Consider the following 26,343-nt stretch of genomic DNA (forward strand, 5'->3'; position numbering starts at 1 on the left):
TAAGAGACGCGGGTTCGATCCCTGGGTTGGGAAGATCCCCTGGAGAAGGGCATGGCAACCTACAGTATTCTTGCCTGGAGAATCCCATGGACAGAGAAGCCTGGTGGGCTACAATCCATGGGGTCGAAAAGAATCGGACATGACTGAGCAACTTAGCAAGCACATGAAACATTTGGGCATGTCTGGCCCCTTCCTATCCGTGAGAAACTTATAGCACTTCACCTTCATCCCTGCTTAATGATTTAATTCGGATGCATTAACAGAGAGAGGGAAAAAAGAGTCCTGGTTTGTCTTTGTGCTGGCTCAAGATTTACAGAACTTTCAGAGGCTTTGGCTGACTGCAGCCTCCCAGCTGCTGCTGAAAAGGTCTTTGTGTAAACACCCCCGGCAGTAACCACAGCTGCAGCGCACGGCAGAGCCACAGAAAAAACCCCTGTTTATGTGACGAGCTGGAGTGTCTTGCCTCAGCGCCCTGCTGAGATGCAGGCTCCGTAGAAGAAACCAGGTGATGGGGATGTTCCTAAGTGATGCTGATGCCCTGGTCTGTGTGATGGGGACCCGTCATTATCCTGTGTTTACTGGAGTCCAGAGTGGTGCAGAGTCACCCCAGGGGCAAAGGCATCCTGGATGGTCTTGACAGGATTCCTATGCCTTTTCCTGGACCTTCAAGGAAGGCTGGAGAGTCTGAACAAAAGAGAAACAGCTCTTCCTGACTGCTCGCTGTGAACCGTAATTTTGCATTTCCGAAGTTTCACATTTGGGAGCCATTTCAAACGAGGCACAAGCAGGAAACTGGGCTCATACACTCGTATCTCACCTTTGAGAGTCTGGGAAAAAGAGGGTCCAAGGTGGGTTGGGAGAAGAAAGGGCTCTCACCCCGCTTTTGGCCCCATTTACAACCAGCCCTCATAGGAGAGGCTGCTGTTCCCACCCACAGATTATTTTATTTTATGGAAGTATATTTGATTTACAATATCGTGTTAGCTTCAGGCGTAAAGCAGAGTGACTCAGTAATACATATATACATATTCTTTCTCAGATTCTTTTCCCTTATGTTGTTGTTGCTGTTGTTCAGTCGCTAAGTTGTGTCCATGTCTGACTCTCTGCAAACCCATGGACTGCAGCACGCCAAGCGTCTCTGTCCTCCACTATCTCTGGAAGTTTGCTCAAATTCGTGTCCATTGAGTCAGTGATGCTATCTAACCATCTCATCCTCTGCTGCCCCCTTCTCCTTTTGCCTTCAATCTTTCCCAGCATCAGGGTCTTTTCCAGTGAGTTGGCTCTTCACGTCAGGTGGCCAAAGTTGCTTCAACTTCAGCAACAGTCCTTCCAATGCATATTCAGAGTTGATTTCCTTTAGGATTGACTGCTTTGATCTCCTTGCAGTCCATGTGGCTACCCCTTGGCAAACCCTACGATATCTCCTTAAACAAAGAACTAGCAAGATGATAGACATGTTTATACCTTTTAATATTTACAACTAAAAATGTCTTCCAAAATCCCATTAATTTACAACTTGAAACTTATGAAACTGATATAGTGGACTGCTTTTGCTTATAAAAGCCATTTGATAGGATGCGTCCCTGGTGACTCAGATGGTGAAGAATCTGCCGGTAATGCAGGAGACCCGGGTTTGATCCATGGGTCAGGAAGATCCCCTGGAGAAGGGCATGGCTACCCATTCCACTATTCTTTCCTGGAGAATCCCATGGACAGAAGAGCCTGGTGGGCTACAGTCCATGGGGTCACAAGAGTCAGACAGGACTGAGGACTAAGCACATAGGACTCAACATACCAGAAGCACATTTTTTAAAGACCCTTAGTAGCTGCACTTCATTACTTAACTGAGCATGCGGAAAGTGTGGAAGGAGCAGCTGCTGCAGCTGAGCACATTTCAGGCCCTGAGTAAAAACCTGGGAGCAGAGCGTCCATGGTCTGTGCCCGCCTGCGGTGTATAGTCTAGGGCCGAAGAGAAGCAACAAGGACAGCAATGTGATTAAAAGTTACAGCAAAGTTTTAAGAAGTAAAAGAAAGGAGAAGAATGCTTCGAACTAAGAGGTGGGGGGGCGGTCACCTGGAGTCACAGTCGACTGTCCACACAAAACTCTCAGCCCACACTAATCTGGGACCAGATGCCACGTTCCAGGACTCACAACTTTCCTAACACTTTGGAGGACGGGGTTGGTAGTATGTCCTAATGGGAAGTGATTCACTTAACACAGCATCTTAGAAACCCCCTCTTCCTCACATTAGCCCAGGCTCAGGTCCTTGGAGAGGCCCCAGTCACTCTCTGAGAAGGAGAAGCAGGGTTCTGTGCCATGACTCAGTGCTGGGGGCTGGCGCTGGCCCTTCAGCAGCTTCCGGGAGGAGGGAAAAATGATGCTCGCTCCCCTGCAGCAGAAAGGCCTCACCTCACTTTCTGTCCGAGCAGTTTTAGGATCTGCTGCTGCTGCTGTTAAGTCGCTTCAGTCGTGTCTGACTCTGTGAGACCCCACCGTCCCTGGGATTCTCCAGGCAAGAACACTGGAGTGGGTTGCCATTTCCTTCTCCAATGCAGGAAAGTGAAAAGTGAAAGTGAAGTCACTCAGTCCTGTCCGACTCTTCGAGACCCCATGGACTGCAGCCTACCAGGCTCCTCCGTCCACGGGAGTTTCCAGGCAAGAGTACCGGAGTGGGGTGCCATTGCCTTCTCCAGTTTTAGGATCAATTCCTCAATTGCAATGCCTCTATTCTTTTTTTTTTTAAGAAAGTCATGCAAACTTTACAGCTCATAAACCTTCATTGGATTTATAAAGGTGGAGCTGGCTTTGGAATGTCTCCTGGAGCTTGTTCTCATGAAACTGCTTTTTAGCACACTCCTCAAAAGAGAAAGAAAGAATCCTAGAAGGGAGGTTCAGAAGTGTTCAGACTGAAATGCGCTCTCAGTGCAATGCTGCTGTTGTCAAAATCCTGGCCTTCGTTGTCTCCTCCTTTCTGCTGATGTGTGGGCTGGCTAACTTTCCTGGCTGGGGGAAGTTCAAGGTCTGGCATCAAAACTGTAAGATTTTTGCCAAGACTAAAATACCTGGGGCTCGAATTTCAGCCCCTGAACTTAGGAAGGAAGCTGTCCAATGTCATCACTTCAGGCCAGCAATCAGCAACTTGACCCACAGAACATACCTGTGCTGGAGATAAGAGAAGCCAAACGCTGCAGCCGGGTCCCACCAGGCTCTGCTCAAAGGGTTGTGTGCACACAAGTCAACAGAGCTCCCATCCGTGGGGAACCTGCCCCAGCAGCCCCCTGCCCAGCAAGGCCTCCTCTCCAGCACTGCACCCTACCCCAGCCCTGCTTCATAAACCTCCCCCTCCCCGACCCTGGGACTGCCTTCTCCTCTACATCCTGGAGACCTGGGCTGCTTTTAAGCTTGTTTAAAGATCCATTGTAGCCTACTCTGCTTTCTTTACAATGAGAACTCCTAAAGCAGACTATCCAGCTTAGTGGCAGCAAGAGAAGTGGATGTTTAGTTTATGAAAAGCAAACTAGTTGCTAGAAAATGACACGTAACAACCAGGAGATGGCACGGAATTAAACACATCTCCTCAAAGTAGGTGAGTGGAGCCACCTATGCCAGGGGCTCTCAGGTGGGTAAACAGAGGGACACCCCAAAGTGTGGAGTACCTGAGGGGTCTTGGGGTTCTTCACGAACGCACACAAGAAGGCATAATGGACTCTTCTCTGGTTTTGAGTTTGGCTTCTGGACAGAGGCATTCTGACCTTTCAGAAGTGCACTCCCCCACCAGCTGTGCAATGACAGCACCTTCCTGTTCTGAGCCTGTGAGCTTTCTGTCAGGAGAAAGGGGCCAGAGCCACCCCACGCCGAGGCTGGGAGGAGACAGGTGACCGAGAATTCTGGCAGATTTTGGCTAAACTGTTTAGTTGCTCAGTTGTGTCTGACTCTTTGCGACCTCATGGACTGTAGCCCGCCAGGCTCCTCTGCCCATGGGATTCTCCAGCAAGAATACTGGAGTGGGTTGTCATTTCTTTCTCCAGGGGATCTTCCCAACCCAAGGATCAAACCCGCATCTCCTGCATTGCAGGCAGATTCTTTACCATCTGAAACACCAACTTAATCTGAAAAATAGCACTTAAAGATCTCATTTTATATTTTTATATTCATTTCATATTCAATTCCACTTTATAATTGACCAAGACAGGAAGCAGGGCATCACCGGAGTAATAGAAAGAGCAAATCTGGGGTTGGAAGACTCATGGACTATGAACTTGTAAACTTGACCCTTGGCCTCAGCTTTCTCATCTGTAAAATGGGTTTAATAATACCTGCCTCATGTGGTTCTTAGCATTAAATTGAAATAATACTGGGACGCATGCTTTGCAAAGAGCCCAGTACTACAAAAAGCTAACATATTAGGCATCTAATAGATATTAATAGCAGCAAGGTCTGACCACAGGCAAACACCCATTTTAAGCTCTGACTTGTGCCAAAAATCCAGGGCCAGACAGAGGAAGGAAAGGCCCATAAATCAAACAGTCCCCTTAAGAAGCATCCTTAGGAAGTCAGCAAAGACTTGAACATTTTTAGCTTCCAGTTAAATGAGCACTGAACAACTCCAGAAGAGTGCTAGAAATCAATTACTTAGACTTGAATAAAATACATTGTTCTAATAGACAATAATGAACTTATTGAAAGATTCCTCTTAACCAGAAAAGAGGATACTCAGTGCATTTTAAAAATGAATTAATAGGTGAATTCATTTTATAAGTTAAGGTGATTTTCTAGAAGGAAATTTCCATAAAAGAGACAGCTAGGTAATGGTTATTCACACTTCAAAAGCAGGCTTACATTATTTTAAAAAACTTTTTAAATTGAAGCATAGTTAACTTCCAATGTTGTGTTAGTTTCAAGTGTACACCAAAGTTACACACACATATGTGTATATTCTTTTTCAGATTCGTTTCCATTAACACATATGTGTATATTCTTTTTCAGATTCGTTTCCATTATATGTTATTACAAGATGTTGAGTAGAGTTCCCTGTGCTATACAGTAGGTCCTTGTTTAGCTATTTTTATATACAGTAGTCTCTATATGTTAATCCCAACCTTCTAATTTATCCCCCACCCTTTTTCCCCCTGGTAACCATAAATTTGTTTTCTGTGTCTGTGAGTCTATTTTTATTTCATAAATAAATAAGTTCATTTTATCATTTTTTTTTAGATTCCACATACAAGTGATATCATATATTTGTCTTTGTCAACATGGTTTCAAGAGAAGACTCTATAAAAAGTGAGAGATTTAGCAAATATTATAGGCTGCAGCAAAACTTTAATTCCCATGGATGCCTGTGCATTATGACCTTAGAAAAGCTGAGATGGACAGTGACAACCCAGGAAGAACGTACATCACACACCACAAAAGTGACAGCCGTCTAACAGGAAGGGTGACCGTAGGCAGAGACTCTGTTTCGGACGCTAAGGGTGCTTCTTAGCGCTAAGGGATGCTAAGGCCTGGGAGACGTGTGCGTGTCAGCTGACTCCCAGCTGGACCCCAGGCCACAGTTGTCCTCTTCAGAGACACAGCCTCCAGGGGTTGTTGGCCAGCTTCTCCAACAGGGAGGACCCCCGGAAGGGGCTACAATGCAAATCTATTCACCACCACACTGAACGTAGATGATCTCAAGATTGCAAGGGGTACACTTAACACCTTTGAGATACAGGCAGTGTTTTAGCTGTATTGCTAATCTCTGCACTTTTAACATGATTCCAACATATACTAAAAATTAAAATATACATAGAAGTGTTTACAGAATCTCTACAGTATTAAGAATCACTGTAATAATGGTCATGCACACACAAATGAGCTACTCTGATATTCTGACTGATAACTCTTCATTTATCACAGAGATGAGTTATTATTAATTTTGTTAAATCATAACACCAAGAGATGTATCCTCAAGAAAACCTGTGATGTATGTTTTTTGATTAATGCAATCTTTGAATACCAGCAAATGTCAGATAATCCTAGTAAAAGCTGATCTGGTCCTCCAGTTGTATTGATGATGTTTTTTATCTATTTTTTAAAATTTTAATTGGAGGCTAATTACTTTACAACATTGTGGTGGTTTTTGCCATACATTCACATGAATCAGCCATGGGTGTACATGTGTTCCCCATCCTGAACCCCCCTCCCACCTCCCTCCCCATCTCATCCCTCAGGGTCATCCCAGTGCACCAGCCCTGAGCACCCTGTCTAATGCATGGTATCGATGATGTTTTAAGATTGAAACATTTTTTTGTCTTCTTGATTGGAATGGGTTCCAAAAGTGTGTTCATTGGAGAAGGTGAGAAATGGAAGGCAATGGCACCCTACTCCAGTACTCTTGCCTGGAAAATCCCATGGACGGAGGAGCCTGGTAGGCTGCAGTCCATGGGGTCTCGAAGAGTCGGACAGGACTGAGTGACTTCACTTTCACTTTTCACTTTCCTGCATTGGAGAAGGAAATGGCAACCCACTCCAGGGTTCTTGCCTGGAGAATCCCAGGGACAGGGGAGCCTGGTGGGCTGCCATCTATGGGGTCTCGCAGAGTCGGACACGACTGAAGTGACTTAGCAGCAGCAGCAGTATGGTACAGACCAGAAATACTCAGAGTGGGGTGCGGACCGTGTATCTCCCAAAGAGGGAAATAACCCGAATCAGCTATAAGATACTGGTTGATTCTTTATCCAAACTCTCACGTCATTTCCCAGTAATAATTCACAAGATGTGATCCTCTCTGACAACTTTCACTTATGGAGAATCTGACTCTACATCTTCTTTTATAACGTATATGTGTGTGCACAAGCGTGTGTTCACATGTGTGTTACAGAACTACGAAGCATGCAAATACACCAAGTGGTATGGCTTGGATAGACATGTGCAGATGTTTGGCTCCCTCCATGATAGGATCTGAGGGTGTTACAGCCTGTTTGTAAAAATCAGCTTCTTAGAATCATGTTGATTATATTCCAGCACCTATACCTGCTCCAGAAAACAGACTATCTCCATCTCAACGCAAGGCCAAGCAGCCTTTAAGAAAGCTTAAAGGCTGAGTAACAGAACTCTGAGTGTTAACCCAGAGATCATCATTTATTGGTTGACAGAAATGGTAGTTAGATCTATTTTGAGATAAAATTTCCCAGGAAGCAGCAACCTAAGTTTTAATCCCCCCCACCCCTCACTGGCTAATGACTGAGAAATAAGAAACTTTTTTTTCTCATTTCCTCCCACTTTGTAGCCGCCTGAATCGATACTAATGCAGGATATGGGTGAGAGTCCATGTAGCTTTGCCCTTCACATCAGCAAGCCTCCAGGAACAAGAAAAACCAAGCAAATGCCATCAATAACAACCTAAATATGCTGGAAATCATGTTTAAAAAGTGAGGCCGGACAAGAACTTTCTGTAGCTAGAGGTGTCCTTCCTCCAGCACTCTCCCTAAAGGCCAGCCAAGAATTCTCCAGAACCTCATTCCCACCCCTTTGTCCACAATCGTAGGGCAGGACGGCTCCAGGAGGAGAGGGAGCCATCCGGCCGGGGGCCCCGCAGTGACCTGCCCTCCGCCTCCCTGCTCCACCCAAAGGGGAGGTCTCAGAACAGGGCTGAGTGTGCTCGCCACACCAGCCAGAGCAGCAGAAAAACTGCCACCTCCGAACCACTAACAGGGCCAGCTTGTGCAACACAGCAGGTGAGGAGGCGTTTTTCCTCCCAGGACTCAAACAGAACATCGTCAGACTCAGAACAGGGTGGAAACCATGCAGGTGGACAGCCACTCGCCAACCCAACACTGTTACGTCTTCAACTATTTTTTTCAACTAAGGAGCAGGTCGTGTGAATTACTGGAAATGCATCTTTACCTATGACCAGTACCCTGATAACACCCTCATCTGTGTTGCCAAGAGAATGTCCTTCCTGAACTATAGATCCATTTACACAATAACCTACTGGACAGTTCCTCTTACAGCTACACAGATGCATGGATCTGGATTTCAAACACAAAACTGATACCCACCCTCCCCCACTCCCCAAGTCAAATCTTCCCCATGTGGTCCTTAGACTGTTGAAACAGTACCTCCACCCACCCAGTCAGTCTCTTTCTTCTTCCACCACACTGAATTAGACAGCACTGTCTTTCTCGAAGCATCTCTTCTAAAATTCCTCTGCAGTCTCCTTAGTTCAGGTTCTTGTCACTGGCCCTTCCTCTTCCATCGCCCCACCGGCCATCACTCACATACACACACCCACACAAAGGTGTGCACTGTGGCCAAGATGATCTTTCTAAAGCATCACTCAGGGACCTCCCTGGAGGGCCAGTGGTTAACCTGTCGCCTTCCAATGCAGGGGGTGCGAGTTCAATCCCTGGTTGAGAAGCTAAGATCCCACAGGCCTGATGACCAAAAACTAAACATAAAACAGAAACAATATTGCAACAAATTCAATAGAGACTTTAAAAATAGTCCACATCAAAAAAAGTCTTTAAAGAATCATTCATTCCTATTTCTGCCATTAAAAAAAAAAAAAACCTCAGAGGCTCCTGCTTCGGCTAAATTCAGAACTCGTCTAAGTGATATCCAAGACCTAACAATGCCTGGGTCACTCTCCATGCCCGGCAGCTGCTGGGGTTCCTCAGGCCTTTGGGGGATGACTTTATTCATCAGATCATATGTTACTGCAGGAATGTGCTTGCATGCCTTCTCCTCACCTTAGAAGAGGAGCTCCCCAGAGCAGGGGGAGCTACAGCAGTCTTATCTGTGGTTCCCTGGGGCTGACACACGCCCAGAACACAGAAGCCCCATATGATCAACCAAGACTTATTGAATAAATGAATGAAACATCAATAAGCTAGGAAGCGCTTTCAAAACCATCCTCTCTGATCTGGTCTTCACAACAGCACTTGAGATAAGAAATCATGACCTTTAGGATCTGCAGTGGGACCAGAGTCTACTACTCTGATGCCACCACTCTTCACAGAAGCCCCGAAGCAAATAACAAGGGGAAGCTCCAGTTTGTTCCCACGATGGTCAGTGGTTTTAAAAAGCATTCTTTGCTGTTGCTGTTTAGTCGCTAAGTCATGTCCGACTCTTTTGTGACCCCACAGGCTGTAGCCTGCCAGGCTCCTCTGTCCATGGGATTGCCCAGGCAAGAATACTGGAGTGAGTTGCCATTTCCTCCTCCAGGGGAAAAAAAGTCTTATTAAGGTATAATTTACATAACTTAAAACTCATTCATTTTTGTTTAACTCTTCAAGTTCTGACAAATGCATTCAGTCCTGTGACTACCACATCTGTCAAGATACAGAGAAGCTCCATCAGTCCCAAAGTCTCCCAGCCACTGGTGACTGCTGATCTATTTTCTGTCCTTGGAGTTTGACCTTTTCTTGAACATCATTCATGTCACATATGGGCTGGAGAATCTAAGACTGGCTTCTGTCCCTCAGCATCTTTCATTGGAGAGTCAGTTGTGTTACTGTGTGGATCAGCACTGTGTACTTTTCACAGCTGACTAATACTCCATCCAGGGTCTGCAGTTTGTTGATCCATTTACCAGCTGAAAGACATCTGGGTTTTTCCAAAGCTTGGGTCAATTACAAATAAAGGTACTGAGAGCATTTGCTTAGAGATTTTTGTGTGAATATAAATTTTCATTCCACTTCAGTAAATTTCCAAAAGTAGGAGTTCTGGGTTGAACAAGCAGTATGTGGCTGACCATCAGATATACCGGCAACTGGTTTTCAAAGTGGCTGCGTGACTCTGCATTCCTAGCAGCAATATGTTTGAATTCCAGGGGCTCTGCATCTTCATCAGAAGTTGGGGTCCTTCCTTCCTTCCTTTCTCCCATACTAAGAGATATGGAGCAGTAACTTCATATTTTTAATGTTCATTTTCCTAATGACTAATGATGTTAAGTGATTTTCATGCATTTATTTGTCATCTGAGTATCTTCTTTAGTGCAGTGCTTGCTCAAAATTTCTGCCCTCGTTAAAGTTGAAATGTATGTTTTCTTGGTATTGAGTTTTGAGAGTTCTTCATATATTCTGGATGGAAATCCTTTACCACATATGTGATTTGCAAATATTGTTCTTTCAATTTGTGGCTTCACTTTTTAACATCTTATTGGATTTTGAGAAGAAGTTCTTAATTTTGATGTAAGTTCAGTTTATCCATTTCCCCCCCTTTTGAATCATTATTTTGGTGTCATATTTAAGAAATCATTTCTTTTGTCCAAGCCAAGGCCTCAAAGATCCTATTTTTTTAAAAGAGTTTTATGGTTTTACATTTTAACTTCAATGATCCACTTTGAGTTAATTTTTACATATGGTACAAGGTAAAGGTTAAAGCCCTTATTTTTCATACGAATTTTAAAGTGGAATGGATTTAAATATGGGTTTAAATATGGAGCCCACATTTTTCCAGTAACAATTGTGCTTTATCCACAAAACTGCTTTTGCATCTCTGCTGAAAACTGACCATGTATGTGCAGATTTATTTCTGTACCCTCTTGCTCTCTCACTAATGTGTACATCTGCCTTCTCACCAGCAGCAAAGCGGCTCGACTACAGTGGTTTACAGTATTGTGAGCACCTCCTATTCACCTGTTGATGAGAGCAGGATCCCTTGCCTCGACAGAATGAGATGGTTGAATGCACAACACACAACACTAAGCAGATTGGACTGGCAGAGTTTCTTGGTCACAAACACTCCTGACCCTGGGAAGGAGGATGTCGCGTGCTCTGAGGGGCCACAGGGGTCACAGAGTGAGCAGGGCTGTGGGACACATGCTCATAACATCAGGAAGGTAGGGTACCCCCTGCTTATCACAGGAAGACGTGATAGACTGGTTGGAATAACTCTTCAATCTACAATGTTTCAGCTCATGAACAACTATCCAGAGTGTGCGCACAGGAAGCAAAGGAGTCCTGAAGCAGAGGCGCTGAGCAGGGGGCGGTGGCGGCTGCATTTCCCATGTGTCCACTTTGCTTCTCCGTGACCTCCCTGCCTGAAACGCCACCATGCTGACCTTGATGTTTCACTTCTACTTTTCTGGGTTAATTTTCTTCGGAGCATTATTACAGCTGGAATGTTATAAAGCTTACTTATTTTATACATCTCCCATGTTACAGAATACGAGCTCCATAACGGTTACAATTTCAATTGTTTTTGCGTTTACACTGCTGCATCCCCAGCAGCTGGAACAGTGCTTGGCACACACAGACAACAGGTAACTATTTGTTGGATGGATGGATGGACTTGAGCTGTGCTTTTAAGACTCTTGACATCCTTGGAAGTGGGCGGGGGGGGGGCTACTCCTCTCTCTGTTGATTGAAATAAAGTGTCCAGAATGATTTCATGGAATTCATGTACGAGGTCTTACATGACTCGGTGCCTGCGGTAAGTTTTCAATGGAGAAGTCTTATCATGATCCAGTTCCATGATTCCAGACCAATCCCAACATCCTTACAATAATACCCCTTAGTTTTACTCTACTAGAAACAAAAAGCCTACTTTTCCCAGAAGCACATTCAGGGACTTCAGGCAGCCTATAATTTAAAATAAGTTTTAAGCAACATTGTAAATCAACTATACTTCAATTAGAAAAAATTCTAACAAATGAATAAGTGCTATAGCCATTAAAATGTAGACATATTCTAGGAAATAAATTTGGTCCCTTTGACTTTAAAATATAAATAAAAATACCAACTCTATGAGGATTGTATATTATCGAGTATAAAGTTTACTGGTATAGTTACTAAAACATCATAAATTTTAAAATTACATCATTAAGGAGACTGTTTACTGCTTTGACTCAAAGCCAAGAATAAATAATATTTCCAAGAGTAAAATAAACGTCAGTTACTGTTGACAAGAATGTCTATCTATAACTGAAGCACAGAAAGAAAGCATTGAATGTATTTTGTTGACCAAAAAAAGATACCTTGATTATTCACCCTTAAGGGTAAAATGTCTGTTGTTTCATTTCACTAGCCTATTGATTCAAAGTTTAAAGTATAAACTAGTGTCTTGGCTGTTTTAAATGCAACATGTGTTTTCGTTTGTTTTGCTTTCAAAGTCTTCATGGTGAGATGGTGTGCTCACCTGCATCCAAGTCCATGGAAAGGGTAAATGATCTTATAGAGATGTCATCAGAGACTTCACAGCCTGTCTGGATTCTAAGCTTTCAATTATCCAAAGGCCAGCTCTTAAATAATAACTTATGTTTTGGATGACTTAATTGTTTGGATAGAGGGAAGTGTCACATGCCCAAGTTCATTACCAACATGTTGGAAGATCACACGGAGATAACCCAGGGCAGGTATGGCTAAGGTGCTATGTATGTGACACATCCACCCAGATCTAAAGAATGAAGTCTTCAAATTGATTCTGAAAACTCTCTCAGTTTGTCAACTTCTCGTTAACACCTGCACTTACCAATCCTCTCCCCCATTCCCCATGAGATGTCCAACCAGCTCATCTAGTTGGACAAAACAAAAAACCAAAAAACTATTTAACTTTATGACTGATTTTGCTTAATTAGGTTTTTATAGATCAAGAGTGTATCTGTTTTTGTTTCTTTTCATTGTGAAAATTGAGGTGGTTTTTGGAGAAGACTCTGAAGTCTGAAAAACCAAAATACAAGTAGAAAATGTAGGTTTTGGAGGACTTCAAAAGCCAGATGCTAACAGCCTGAACTGCCATATATTGACATGTTCAACCACCTTCATTTCAGAGTAAGACATAAACTAAGTGTATGTCTCAATACCAAGCCACAAATTGATAAAGAACTTCTGCTAAAGGAAGTTAAAATACATTTTGGAAGCCAGATCACACTTAATTTTTAAGTGTTTTTATCCTTCCTTCTTCCACAAATTGTGACAATGTCAAGAAGGACTGCCATCTATTTTGAGAAAACAGAAGATAAATGCAGAAAAAAGTTAAATGTCTTCCTTACTGTTCTCTAGTATAATCAGTTAATGAGAAAAACCACCTTTAACGTTTTCTGGATGTGATGCACCAAGGCAAGACCTTGCATTAAATTTGATATGTATTCGTTGAAATTCTTCAATAGACTCTCAGCAGAGACACAGAAATGTGGCTTTTACTTCACAGAGTCAGTTACTGTCTTAAGGGCTGTTAGGAATCTCACAGTCAACAGATTTTCCAGGGATTTGTTGTTGTTGTTGTTGAGTCACTAAGTCATGTCCGACTCTGTAACCCCATGGACTGCAGCACGCCAGGCTTCCCTGTCCTTCACTATCTCCCAGAGCTTGCTCAGATTCCTGTGTGTTGAGTCAGTGATGCCATCCAACCATCTCATCCTCTGCCGCTCCCTTCTCCTTTTTAAAACTTGATAGGAGGAACGTTCTTGAGTATGTATGTATCCCCAGAGCCAATTCTAATCTTCAGAGTTCATGAGATGATAGAGGTGGATGCATTTCATGATAGAAGGGCACTTTCATGGTTGTCACGACAAATAGCTACACCTTTGGGTATCTACTTCCACATCACTTCCTCCAGGAAGTCTCCCATCCCAGGCCAGACTAGGTACCTATTAAGTATATTTCCACTGATCTTTATACATCCTCAATATCAGCACTATATCCCACTCTGCTGGTGGTGGTCATTCATATATTAGCCCCCACCTCACACCAGTGAACTGTAAGGTCTGTGAAGGCAGGACAGTGATGTCCATAGGCTACCATGAATGTACACAGTAGGCATTTAATAAAAAATTATCACATAAATTAATATATGACAAGACTGTGGGATTATAAATAACCTGAATTATTTAAAGTTAATTTTCTTTGTAGTAGTTGTAGAGTCTTACTTTATGGAGAAACATTTTCAAAGTTAACAATGCAAGATATCATAATATCATTGTTACAATTTAAATATGACATTCATTCGGATTTCTCAATTAAGAAAATAAATACAGCTCAGACAGTAAAGAATCCACTTGCCAATGCAGGAGATGCATGTTTGATCCCTGGGTTGGGAAGATAAACTGGAAAAGGAAGTAGCAACCCACTTCATTATTCTTGCCTGGAAAATCCCATGGACAGAGGAGCCTGGAGGGCTATAGTCCATCGGGTCAAAAAGAAGTGGACATGACTTAGAAACAAAACAACAACAATAATATTTTTTGAGGAGTAAATAAAAAATAAACATGAGGGGAACACGTATACACCCGTGGTGGATTCATGTTGATGTGTGGCAGAAGCAATACAATATTGTAAAGTAATTAGCCTCCAATTAAAATAAATAAATTTAAATTAAAAAAAAGGAAAATATCCTCCAAATTCTGCAAAACTAAAAAGGAGGAAACATGTGCACTCACTTCTGATCATGGTGGTTTACATGTCATAAGTCCTTTGATTTGATTATCATCCATTGGCTAGTGGGGAAGAGGAAGAAATCACCACATATGAACACTGGGAAACCAGCTGTCCACCCATCTTCCACTGCACTGCTTCTTAAATGCTTTTGGGATCTTCGAGAATGATCACCCATTTAAAAATAAGAGATGATAAACTAAATAACAATGCAAGGTAATGAAAGAAAAGCATTTGAAACCATAATTATCAACATGCAATATTTATAACATCCATCTACAATATAACATTTAATAGTAATATCAGCTCCAATACTGTGGCCACCTGATGTGACAAGCCAACTCATTGGAAAAGACCCTGATGCTGGGAAAGATTGAGGGCAGGAACAGAAGGGGATGACAGAGGATGAGATGGCTGGAGGGCATCAGTGACTCAATGGACATGAGTTTGAGCAAGCCTGGGGAGACAGCAAAGGGAAACTTGGCGTGCTTCAGTCCATGGAGTCACAAAGAGATGGACATAACTTAGCGACTGAACGACAATGAACAATAATAGTAATATCTTTAGTATTTTATTCACTATATACTCATGTCCTACAATGGGGATCTTAGGAAATGTTTAAATGTCTCTAAACATGAACATAAGAGATAAAGTATACTAGCCACTTCTTCGCCAGTCTTCTATGTCCCTGAAATATATTTTCAATGCATGAAATCAAGAGGAATTTTCTGAATCCAAAATTGTTTATAGGAAAAATGTTTTTTATTTATGAGTCCACATGCCTAGGTCCTACAATACACACCTATTCAATGAGTCTAAAGAATAACTAAACTATTTTACAATTACCACTTCCTAGAATGGCATGACTGTTCTTGGCCCAGCTGTACTCCCTGATGCCCTTGAACTACCCTTCCATCACACCAGGCGTTTGGAAACACACAGTTACAGCTTTATGTTGCCCATCTATAATTTTGAGGTTGAGTTTACTCCCACACCACACAGACTAGCCTTAGAGCTTTTATGGTAAATAATTTACACTAGAAATGCTGCATCATGAAATTGAGGGTAGGGAAATTGTTATTCAAGCAAACACAATCGATCCCAAGTCATCTTGAATTTCCCGGATCTTGCAGCCAGCTCGGAGGGTGTGGGTGGGAGCAGAGGGGCCTGAGGAGACTGGCCCGGGTGTCATTCACTGCGGACCTCTCTCCCCAAACACCCAGGTATCAATCAGGCCTACCCACCCACCCACCCCGCATCCTCTCCCCTCCTCGCTGCTTCTAAGGCCAGCTCTGTCTTTCATGTTTACACTCCCAATGTCCCCAAATCCAAATGGAAATCTGAGTTTTTTTTTACACCAGGTGACTTTTTTTGATGGATGTTTTTAGAGAGCAATAAAAGGCTTCAAGTGGACATGTCTTTCTCCTACTTCCTCATGAACCAAAAAGAAGGGAGGTGGTAACCACTACAGAGTAAGATGTACAGTGTGCATCCAGGGCAGGGAGTTGGGCTGGGCAGGGAGAGGGCGTCCCTGCCCTGGAGCTGCACTCACAGGCCCAGAAGGTGAGGACCCACCCGTGGAAAAGTGGTCCCCAAACAACGAAGTCATCCGATTTCATCTCTGTCACCTTTCCGCCAAGCTTCACCCACGTGACTGTGTATAATTTGTGTACAATTTGGTTCTGGGTTATTTCTGCCCCTCTAATAATGACAGAAACTTTAACAACAGCAGTAGTAATAGTTTATAGTCACCGACCACTTGCTATGGGGCAGGTGCTGTACCCCGTGCATGGCCCGTGTTTGTGGACCTCACGGCCACCCGGCGAGATGGTGATCACATCACCTTCACTTTACAGTCCAGGAAACTCAGGCACAGACAAGAACAACTTCCCCACAGTCCCCTGAGGTCCTACGTTCACTCATATAGTAGATAGTATACAAATTCTCATGAAAAATGTTTCTCCTGTAAAATGAGATATTGTCCTGGAAGAAATGCTGATCAATGATAAAAGAAGACAGAGTTCAACAGCCTTCACTGCAAGTGAACCAGGACACCAAGCAGCCCTGGCCTGCGAGATTTTCACCCTGATGGGGTCTCTCTTCCCCACTGCGTTCCCCACCCCTATTCACCACCCCCGCCTGGGGCTGGCTCTGGCCAGTAAAAACTAATTGTGTCCATCATTCTAGGAGCATGGACTCATCTGTATCAGGTCACCAGAGATCTCTTTCAGCATGCTCTCCACCAAGGTCTACTGATCACAGGTCAGGCCCAGACTGAGGGGCCTTTGCCCTGCTGCTGGACGTCAGACTCCTCTCAGTGGGCACATTCGTCCATGTGCAGTGAGTTGAAAAAGCAATCTGCCTCCATTACCAGGGGCTGTGGGAAATACCACTTAAGGCTAATTCCTCTTATAATATATGCGAGCGGAAGGTGCGCATACAATCTAGAAGCTTTTAAACTACTTCCCTTAAGAGAAAATCAGAGAGTGGTCCTCACCCTGGCGCAGAGGGCCAGGAGAGAGCTGACAACCTGGTCCAGGTTTTTGCTTTCATTGTTGTATTTTGGGCAGATTCTGCTTTCAGACGCTGGCAGAGAGGAGTGTGACAGGGCCAAGAGGAGGATGACACTACCAGACGCCACCCTTCAGAGACCCCCGGTCAGGGAGCACAAGGATGCAGGCAGCATACATACATAAACGGCTCTCAGAGGACGGAGGCCAGTGTCCTTTTGAGTATTTTGTCTCTTGTTTCATAAGCATCAGCTCTTGCCTCCATAGTACTGTGTCCAGTGAAGACATAAAGAGGAACATAAAGAAATGGACTTAATTTTAGGAGGATGGACCCGCCAGGTGACTCAGTAAACCTCAGGCTTCGTCTCTGACCAGCATGACTTATGAAGCACCAACTGGGGATGGAGGTTCCAGAGACAAGCCAGCGTGGGCTCCAGGAAGCAGGGCACCGAGGGGATGCTCCACACTCCGTGCTCACCCCATGTCATCAGGATGGGATGCCCAACTTCCAGTCCCATGACTGGCCCTGGGTGTTCCCGTTACCTGCCAAGGTTTCAGATGCTGGGTCACAGCATCAGGACCCTTGTGCTCTGAGGATCGAAGGGCAGCAGGACAAAGTACCTCTGAGGCCTAGAATAACCTCTTGGTCAGTGGCTTCCAAGCTCATGGGATGAGAAAAGTTGGAATCCTAGGTGCCCCTCCCTCCACAGGAGAAGAAAGTAGCTGATCCGAGGGGTCTGACCCTCAGGGTAAAACAGATTTAACAATGAACTCAGCAACTGAATGAAGCAAAGAAAATATGCAATTCATTATAAGGACAAATCTCCAAAGAAGAGAAAGCCGTGGACTGAACACCAGAAGCTCTTACTTAAACTCTTGGAAATTGCACTAATCCAGAGTCTTAGGAAGTGCAATGGGCTTCCCCAGTGGCTCAGATGGTAAAGAATCCGCCTGCCAATGTGGGAGAGCCGGGTTCAATCCATGGGTTGGCAAGATCCCCTGGAGAAGGGAATGGCAGCCCACTCCAGTATTCTTGCCTGGAGAATCCCATGGACAGAAGGGCCTGATGGGCTACAGTCCATGGGGTCGCAAAGAGTTGGACATGACTGAGTGACTAAGCTTGCATGCATGCAGAAAGTGCAGTGGAGAAATTAATCCCAAGCTGGTGAAAAACAAGGGGCTCCACAAGAAGGAACAGAGAAATCAGAAAAGATCCTGGCTCACACGGCAGTGGCTCCGCCCATTCACTCACCCTCTCAGCTGGGCTCTCCATCTCCATCCTCAAAGCCGCCCTCCTCCCCATCTCCTCCATCCCTCCTTGTCCCACCTCAGCCGCACGTGTAGACCGGGCGCTACAAGTCCCCGGAGAAGCGAGATCACGGGTGGCCCTGCTCTGCAGAGGCAAGACTTGGCCATCAGACTGGCCTCTGTGCAAGAACAAGCTGGGTCCCCATCTCCAGATGGATCCAGCCTGGAAGAGGGCAGCCACTCACCTCCTGAAACCCAGCCTGCATGGTCAGGTCAGCTCTAAATTGAATGGGACCGTGTGCGTGGAGTGCCCTATGCAAAGGACACCGGAGCCCATTTGTAACAAGGATAAAGGAGGCATTAATTAGAAGAGGGATACAGTGACAGGAGGGGCTCTATACAGAGTAGCCGTCATCACCGCAAAGCTTCCCTTCACAGTCCGGACAGCAAACATTTCTTTCAAGCAACAGCCTGCTTCAGCACAGCCCCTGCATCATCCAGACGGGACCTGCATCTCCCCCCAACCCTGGCTTCCCCACCCCTGCAGGTCCCTCACTGAGGCAGACAGACTGCTTCTACAGGCTCTGGCAGGACATGACTGAAACAGTCCAGTTTTGATGGAATGAAAATATTTTAGTAAGCTGCACAACACGTGTCTGAGGAGAATTTACAGAGGTGCCGCCCGCACCCCCGCCCCACGATTTCCTCACTTACCTGGAAGTGAAGGGGGAGGGGCGGGGCAGCAGGTCCCCCTTCTGTACAATGGCATCTTTAACAAATCCGCCAGCCGCCAAGCACTAACTGGGCTGGTCTGAAACAACCTTTACTGCTGCCAGTGGCTGTTCACAGGGCTCTTGGGGGAGAGAACTTCCAATGGCTGGATATTTATAAAGGCTACCGTTGTCACCAGACTCACAGCTCAGATTCCTGGGGGATCCTGGGAGCTTTTGCCGTAACGAGGTTGAGGGCATATGAGTGTTAGACAGGGAGAGGAGTCGTTAGGAACACCAAATTAAACACGTATAAATGAGCACTCAGTGGTTTGGAGTCTGAAGACCACTTGAGTGAGATGGGGAAGCCGGACGTGTCTGGGTTCCTTCATTTTAATTTGACAAAGTCTGGCACACAGAGGAGGCATTCAGACAGCACAGGCACTCTGTGCCTTTTCATTTGAAGTTTTGCTACTTTACATCTACAGATGCCAAAAGAAGGCAGAACGTCAAATGTGGGATATCAAAACAGCGGAGTTTGTGTTTACAGCTCGGATGGTGTAATCGAAACTGCAAATGCTAGAGAAACAATAACACGAATAAGGTGAAGTCAGCCCCAAATGAAAAGTCAGTGTTTCCATTACCACGGGGACTGGGTTTTTCAAGAGTTTATATAACTTGATCATTAAAAAATGCTCCAGGCTGAAAACCTGGTCTGTGTCAACCTTGGACTAAACTAGTTTGCAAAGCTCTGAAGTTTGTTTGCTCTCCTCTTTTATCCCTTTTCAAGAATGTATGATTTTTAAACACTGCACATGAAGCTGAACAAAAAACCTCTGTAGACCTGCTGCACCGATGCTTTGCAGCATCGCTGGTTTTTAGGAGACACTGGTGATTTCTCTTTGTAGATTCACTCTCAAGGTGCTCATGGGGCTCACATCCCACCTCTAACTCATTCTTTTGTATCTCCCGTCTCTGTGGTGACTTCCTCAAATATGCTGGAACTTCACATTGGAACATCCACTTTTGTGGAAATAAGCTTCAAAGTAGAATTTAACTTGTTAGGAATAAAGTTTACTGTTAGATTTCTATTATATTGACCTGGGTGGAAGAGAATAGAGCTTTTATATGGGACGTCAAAAAGGAAAGAAGGACAGTGTGATAGATTTGGACATGTCCAAGACACATCTCCGGGAAGAGTAACAGCAGAAAGCACTGCGCGTGAATAGAATGATCCCTAGGAATATACGATGTCTGGAAGTCCATGTATTCAGCTGTGAGGTTAGGAAAGGCAGGTCGACTCTCCAAGACTGTGCTGCAGGGAATGGCCAGTAAGACATATGTCAAGAGGCCAGATCTGACTGGTCTCTACTTTCACCACTGAGCAAGGCAGCCCAGGACACCAACATAGGTTCCATCCAAAGGGTCTAAGTAATGTGGACTCTGGCCTGGAAAGACGGAGAAAACACATGTACAAGCTTCTGTGTGTGTACATATGTGAGGTGTGCATGATGTGTGGTGTGTGTGTGGTATATGTGTGGTGTACGTGTGTGATGTGTGTGTGATCTGTGTGTGGCATGTGATGTGTGTATGTGGTATGTGGGTGTGACGTGTGTGATGTGTATGTGTCTGTTGTGTGTGTGGTATGCATGTGAGATGTGTGATGTGTGTGTATGTGGTACATGTGTGTGTAGGGTGTGTAATGTGTGTGTATGATCTATGTGTATGTTGTGTGTGCATGAGGTGTGCTGTGTGTGTGATCTGTGTATGCGCGGTGTGTGTGTGTGATGTCTGATCTCTATGTGTGTGATCTGTGTGTGTGTGTGCGTGATGTATGATGTGTGTGTGTGCTTTAAGCCTGTATGTCTTTCTGTCTCTATCTATACCTTATGGGAGAGGCTCCTCCACATACAGTAAATTCATTTGTAAATCTGAAAAATGGAATACAGTCTTAGCATTTCACATTTCATTTTTGTTTTGACCTTTGTAGAACTGTTGCAAATACTATTTTGAATAAAAATAGAAAGACCTAGACTTTGGATCAGAGGAAATTATGTGTTCACATCCTAATCTAGACACCCTCCAGCACAGTTCTGTCTACACCATCGCTCAGCACCAAACAGTATTTGCAGACACAGGCAAGCTATATATTTGTAAACTCAAGTTTGAAAAATCTGATCAGTTGTAATATATCTTGTGATTAAATACTTTCAGTGACAAAGATAACTTATTACTTATGAAATATCATTTTTTAAAACAAAGAGATATTTTATTTTCTACATTGCTACAGTATGAGATATTACTCAAGAGAAAGAAAATAAAATTTTGATGTCAAAACATTATATATACAGAATATATAGCATTATATAATTGGATTATGGAATCTCATCTGCATGCAATGTATCAAATAATTTTTCCATGTTCTTCCTCTCACACCTACCTTTTTTGCTTCAAATTCAGCTTTTATTGTCGGGAAGGTAGCAAGTTGTTCAGAAAATACTTAGTTAAAAAATCCCTCCTTCTGGCTCTGGGAATGCCTGATTAAGACCTACCCAAAGGATTTTTGATTCAGGAACAGTAAAAAATAATACTGCTAACACTTCTACTAAGTTCAAAAAGACCTGAATCTGGCCACGTGTAATAAATGCTTCCTATCATATTAATAACATAACTAAAGTACCATTATTTAAACATTGTATTTTATCAAGTTTTTAATAATGATGTGACTTTCATCAGACATTAAAACCACATTGTAACAATGGAATATTATTCAGCCATGAAAAGGAATGAAGTCCTAACATAGGCTACAATGTAGATGAACCTTGAAAACATTACTCTGAGTAAGAGAAGTCAGACACAGACCTCATGCAATTCTGTTTGGATGAAATGCCCAGAGCAGGTAAATCCACCAGAGTCAGAAGGTAAATTAGGGGTTGCCTAGGAATGCGTGGAGAGGGAAAGAAGGATGTATAGTGTTCATGGGTGCAGGGTTTCTTCTTGGGGTGATGAGAGGTTTCTGGAATTAGAGAGTAGTAATGGGTACACAACCTAAGAACCACTGAGTTGCATTCCTTAAATGGGTGAATTTTATGGTATACGAGTTCTATCTAAGTCTTTTTTAAAACATATCTTAATTCATAGATCTTAAACCAAAAATCACTTTGATAGGCATTATTATCCAAGGACCTGGGCACTTAATAAAATGGCCAAAATGAACACTAACTTAGCTCTGTGAAGTTTAGCTCTCTGAAAGTTATGCAGTGAGGGATACTGAATAATCTATAACTCTGGATTTTATTAAAGAATCTCTCACTACATTTATGCTAACATTCTTTGATCCATGAAGAATTTTAATCTCTTTTTATTTTACTGGGAAGGGTTGGTTTACTTCTTTTACTTGTGGTTGCACTTATGAAAGATCAGGAAATTTCAGACCCACAAACGAGTTCCTCAGTGAAAAACTGACAACGTAAAACTATTAATTTAGTCTTTTCCAAATATCTCAGGATTTCTTCAGGTTTAACTTAAAACATATGGATTATATTCCATCTCTTTGAAATCCTTCTGGTTTTTTTTTTTTCAAATGACAAACACACTTCCTACAAAAACAGGAGTAGAATTTATCTGATAGTAGATTAATTTTAGAAAGATGATACTACCTAGATAAAGCATATATGTGTTGACTTTTTCAGATCAAAACCTTAAAATATAAGGTTTTGTGCGTAAGATACATCATTTTATTATGAATAGCAAAAAGTAATCCCAGTTTGAAAAAGAAACTGTCGTTTACTTTTTCCCCATAAAGATGAGTGAAATCTTACATTATGCTTTAGAAATGGATTGAGGTTACTGTTGTATAATGTTATTCAACTTTTATACTCTTATTTACCCTGGTACATACTGTACCTGTCTTATCTCACTAGCTGTAATGAAAGTTCTAGGGTCTGTGTGTAAATCTCGATTTTTTTTTTAGACTACACCCAGCCATAGTGTGTTACATACAGATTGGAGTCTAGTAGCTAATATGTGTTGAAGATGCATTAATTAAGGCGTTCACATTACCCCATTGTCAAGGCACACGAATTTCTTTGTATATATTTATAATGCATGAGGTCAACAAATGGCCAAAAACTGCCACAGTTTTTTTTTTTAATGTGTTGCCTAGATTTTCTATGAATGTCACAACACATAGCTTTGTTAGGCACGTTCACAGCATGATAAAAAGGCCCCATCATACTCACAGTTGTAACCAGGTGCGATGCGGTGCTGTGCCTCCAGACTCGCCAACGTGATGTGGAAAATGATGTGCAGCAACAGGAAGGAGAGACTGGTGAAGCACAGAGACTTTAACAACCGTCCCGTGTGTCCTGGGGAGGAGAGCAGGAAGACGTGAGTGAAGCTAGAATGACCACACTCATTCTGACCTTCCCACAAGTTCACAAAGGAGATGTGTCTACATCATCTGTTCTATGGGCTTCCCTGGTGGCTCAGACGGTAAAGAATCCACCTGAAATGTGGGAGACCTGGGTTCGAGCCCTAGGTTGGGAAGATCCCCCGGGAGAAGGGCATGGCAACCCACTCCAGTGTTCTTTCCTGGAGAATCCCCATGGACAGAGGAGCCTGACGGGCTGCAAGCCATGGGGTAGCAGAGTCAGACACAACTCAGTGACTAAGCACAGCACAGCAATCTGTTCCATAGAATGACTCAAACGTATATGAAATGTAACAATGACTCTCTTAATTATTAGTTTAAAGCTAAAAGCAACTTATTACCTTTATAAAATTATATGATTAACACTGATTGAAAATGCGTTTATCACAGGATGCTTGCTTGCATGTTTGTGTGCCCAGTCGTGTCTGACTCTTTGTGACCCCACAGACCGAAGCCTGCTAGGCTTCTCTGTCCATGGGATTATCCTGGCAAGAATATTGAAGTGGGTTGCTGTTTTCTACTCCAGGGGATCTTCCCGACCCAGGGATTTGAACCTCATCTCCTGCAGCTCTGGCATTGGCAAGGGGATTCTTTATCACTGCGCCCCTGGGAAGCCCTTATCATAGGATATGTTACCACAAAATGGAACCACTAAAAAGCCTCTGGTCCAGAAAGCTTCATAAGGGAGTCTGCCAACTTTGAAGGAACAGATAATCCCTATCTTATAAAAGTAGTTCCAGAGAGTAGAAAAAGAAGGAAATTTGCCTAAAACATTTTACAATTTAGAGTAAGTTTAATTTCAAAATTAGATAAGGCTAGAGAAGGGAAGGAAATTATAAGGCCATTTTACTTATGAATATAGACACAAATTATTTGAAAACAATATTTGCTCACCAGCTGAAATAGCAAAGTAAAATACAACACTAAGTGAACTAAGTCAGACAAAGACAAATATCATATGACATTACTTATATGTGGAACCTAAAATTTTAAAAATGATACAAATGAACTTATTTACAAAACAGAAACAGACTCACAGACTTAGAGAATGAATTTACGGTTACCAGGGAGAAGCAGGGTAGGGGGGCAAGATAGTTAGGAGTTTGGGATCAACATGTACAGAGATAACCAAAAAGGACCTACTGTAAAAAAAATTTTTTAAGTAAAGTTCAAGGCAAATATATAGACAGTAGAAAGGAATCTGAAGTTAAAAAAATACATCAAAATAAGCTTTGTTGCAGAAAAACAAATGTGGCTTAATAGTAACAAAATCTGTAATGTTAAGTCATACCCTGGTATGCTGATTTGATGATTTTATTAATGGATACATAGAATAATTTCATTAAGTTCAAAATCTGTTTATGACAATATAATACTCTGAAGACTGGGAATAGAAGGAAATGGCCTTAAGATAATAAAGAATTTATACCATAACTAAAGCAAATATCTTGTTTCTGGTGGAATTGTGGACGTAGTTGTATTAATATCAGAGAATCACCAAGGACGCCTGAGGCCCTCATCATTTCTATCACTAGGTATACTGGCCAGTGTCGTAAGATAAGAAAAAGAAAGAAGAGTTGTAATAACCAGAATTATTTGCCAGTAATGTGATCAAACGGAATCATTTGCAGATGACCTTATCATCAATATAGGATGTCAAACTTAATCCACAGACCAATTATTAGAAAAAATACACAACAATGATTCAGATGCAACATCATCTTGCAAAAGTAAGTATAGCTCCTCTGTGTTGGCAACAATCAAATAGAAAGCAAGATACAGCGTAAATTAGCAAACAAAACTATATTGTAATGGCTTTGTCAAGGTGTCAGTATAATCTAACACTGATCAAATGTCGCTGTGAGTTTACAGATACTGCTAAAGTCTGTAATGAACTGACTACATATTTTTTGTTGATAATCTGGGTGGGCCCATTCAATCAGTTGTAAGTCCTGAAAAGAACAGATAATTGGCCTTGAAGTTGAAGCTTAAAGGTCTAAACTGTTTTAAATATAACTAAAATGCTTCAGTTTGTCTCATTTTTGATTTTCAAGTTTAGTTAAGGGTCTGTCAGTTCTGTTGAACTTCTCAAAGAACCAACTTTTGGTTTTGCTGATTCTCACTATGGTTTTTCTAGTCTCTGTTTCATTTAGCTCTGCTCTCATCTTTATTTCTTCCTTCCTGTTGCTGGTTTGAGTTTTAGTTTGCCCTTCTCCTTTCCACTCCTTAAGGTGTAAATCTAGGTTATTGATTTAAGATTATTCTTTTTTTTTAATACAGTTATTTACAGCTATAAATTCCCCCGTGAACACTGCTTTTGTGCACCCAATAAGTTTTAGCATATTATGTTTTGTTTCCATTTGCCTTTAAGTATTCTTTTTTTATATATGCATAGATTTCTCTCTTTAAACCATTTTAAAATTATTTATTTATTTATTTAAGGCTGTGCTGAGTCTTCATTGCTTTGTGTTGGCTTTCTCTAGTTGCGGTGAGTGGGGGGCTACTCTTCACAGTGCGTGGGTTTCTCAATGTGGTGGCTTCTCTTGTTGCGGAGCACAGGCATGGTTTTCAGCACATGGGCTTGGTAGTTGCGGTTCACAGGCTCTAGAGCTCAAGCTCAGTAGCTGTGGTGCACGGGCTTAATTGTTCTATGGTATGTGGAATCGTCCCTGACCAGGGATCAAACCCGTCCTCTTCATTGGCAGACAGAGTCTTAACCACTGCAGCACCGGAGAAATCCTTTAAATAATCTTAAATTTCCCTTGTAGTTATCTCCTGGACTTGCTGGTGTTTAAGAATGCATTGTTTTCCATAGACCTGTGAATTTTCCTTCTGTTATTAATCTCTTAGTTTCATTCCATTGTACTTTGAGAAAACACTTTGTATGCTTTCAGTTCAGTTCAGTTCAGTCGCTCAGTCGTGTCCAACTCTTTGTGACCCCAAGAACTGCAGCACGCCAAGCCTCCCTGTCCATCGCCAACTCCAGGAGTTTACTCAGTCTCAGGTCCATCGAGTCAGTGATGCCATCCAGCCATCTCATCCTCTGTCGTCCCCTTTTCCTCCTGCCCCCAATCCCTCCCAGCA

The 26,343-nt window shown here is 42.9% G+C and overlaps 1 protein-coding gene across 3 annotated transcripts in view; it reads right to left on the bottom strand.

The window, feature by feature from the left end:
* Nucleotides 1-26,343, bottom strand: part of PIEZO2 (piezo type mechanosensitive ion channel component 2) — a 252,900-nt gene that overhangs the window by 143,526 nt on the left and 83,031 nt on the right. For all 3 annotated transcript variants that reach the window (XM_003587787.6, XM_059881054.1, XM_059881053.1), the window contains exon 3: nucleotides 23,069-23,194. In XM_003587787.6, coding sequence (XP_003587835.2) covers nucleotides 23,069-23,194 — 126 coding nt within the window. The remainder of the gene's footprint in view (nucleotides 1-23,068; nucleotides 23,195-26,343) is intronic.

Source organism: Bos taurus, chromosome 24 (assembly GCF_002263795.3).
Source record: "Bos taurus isolate L1 Dominette 01449 registration number 42190680 breed Hereford chromosome 24, ARS-UCD2.0, whole genome shotgun sequence".
NCBI lineage: Eukaryota > Metazoa > Chordata > Mammalia > Artiodactyla > Bovidae > Bos > Bos taurus.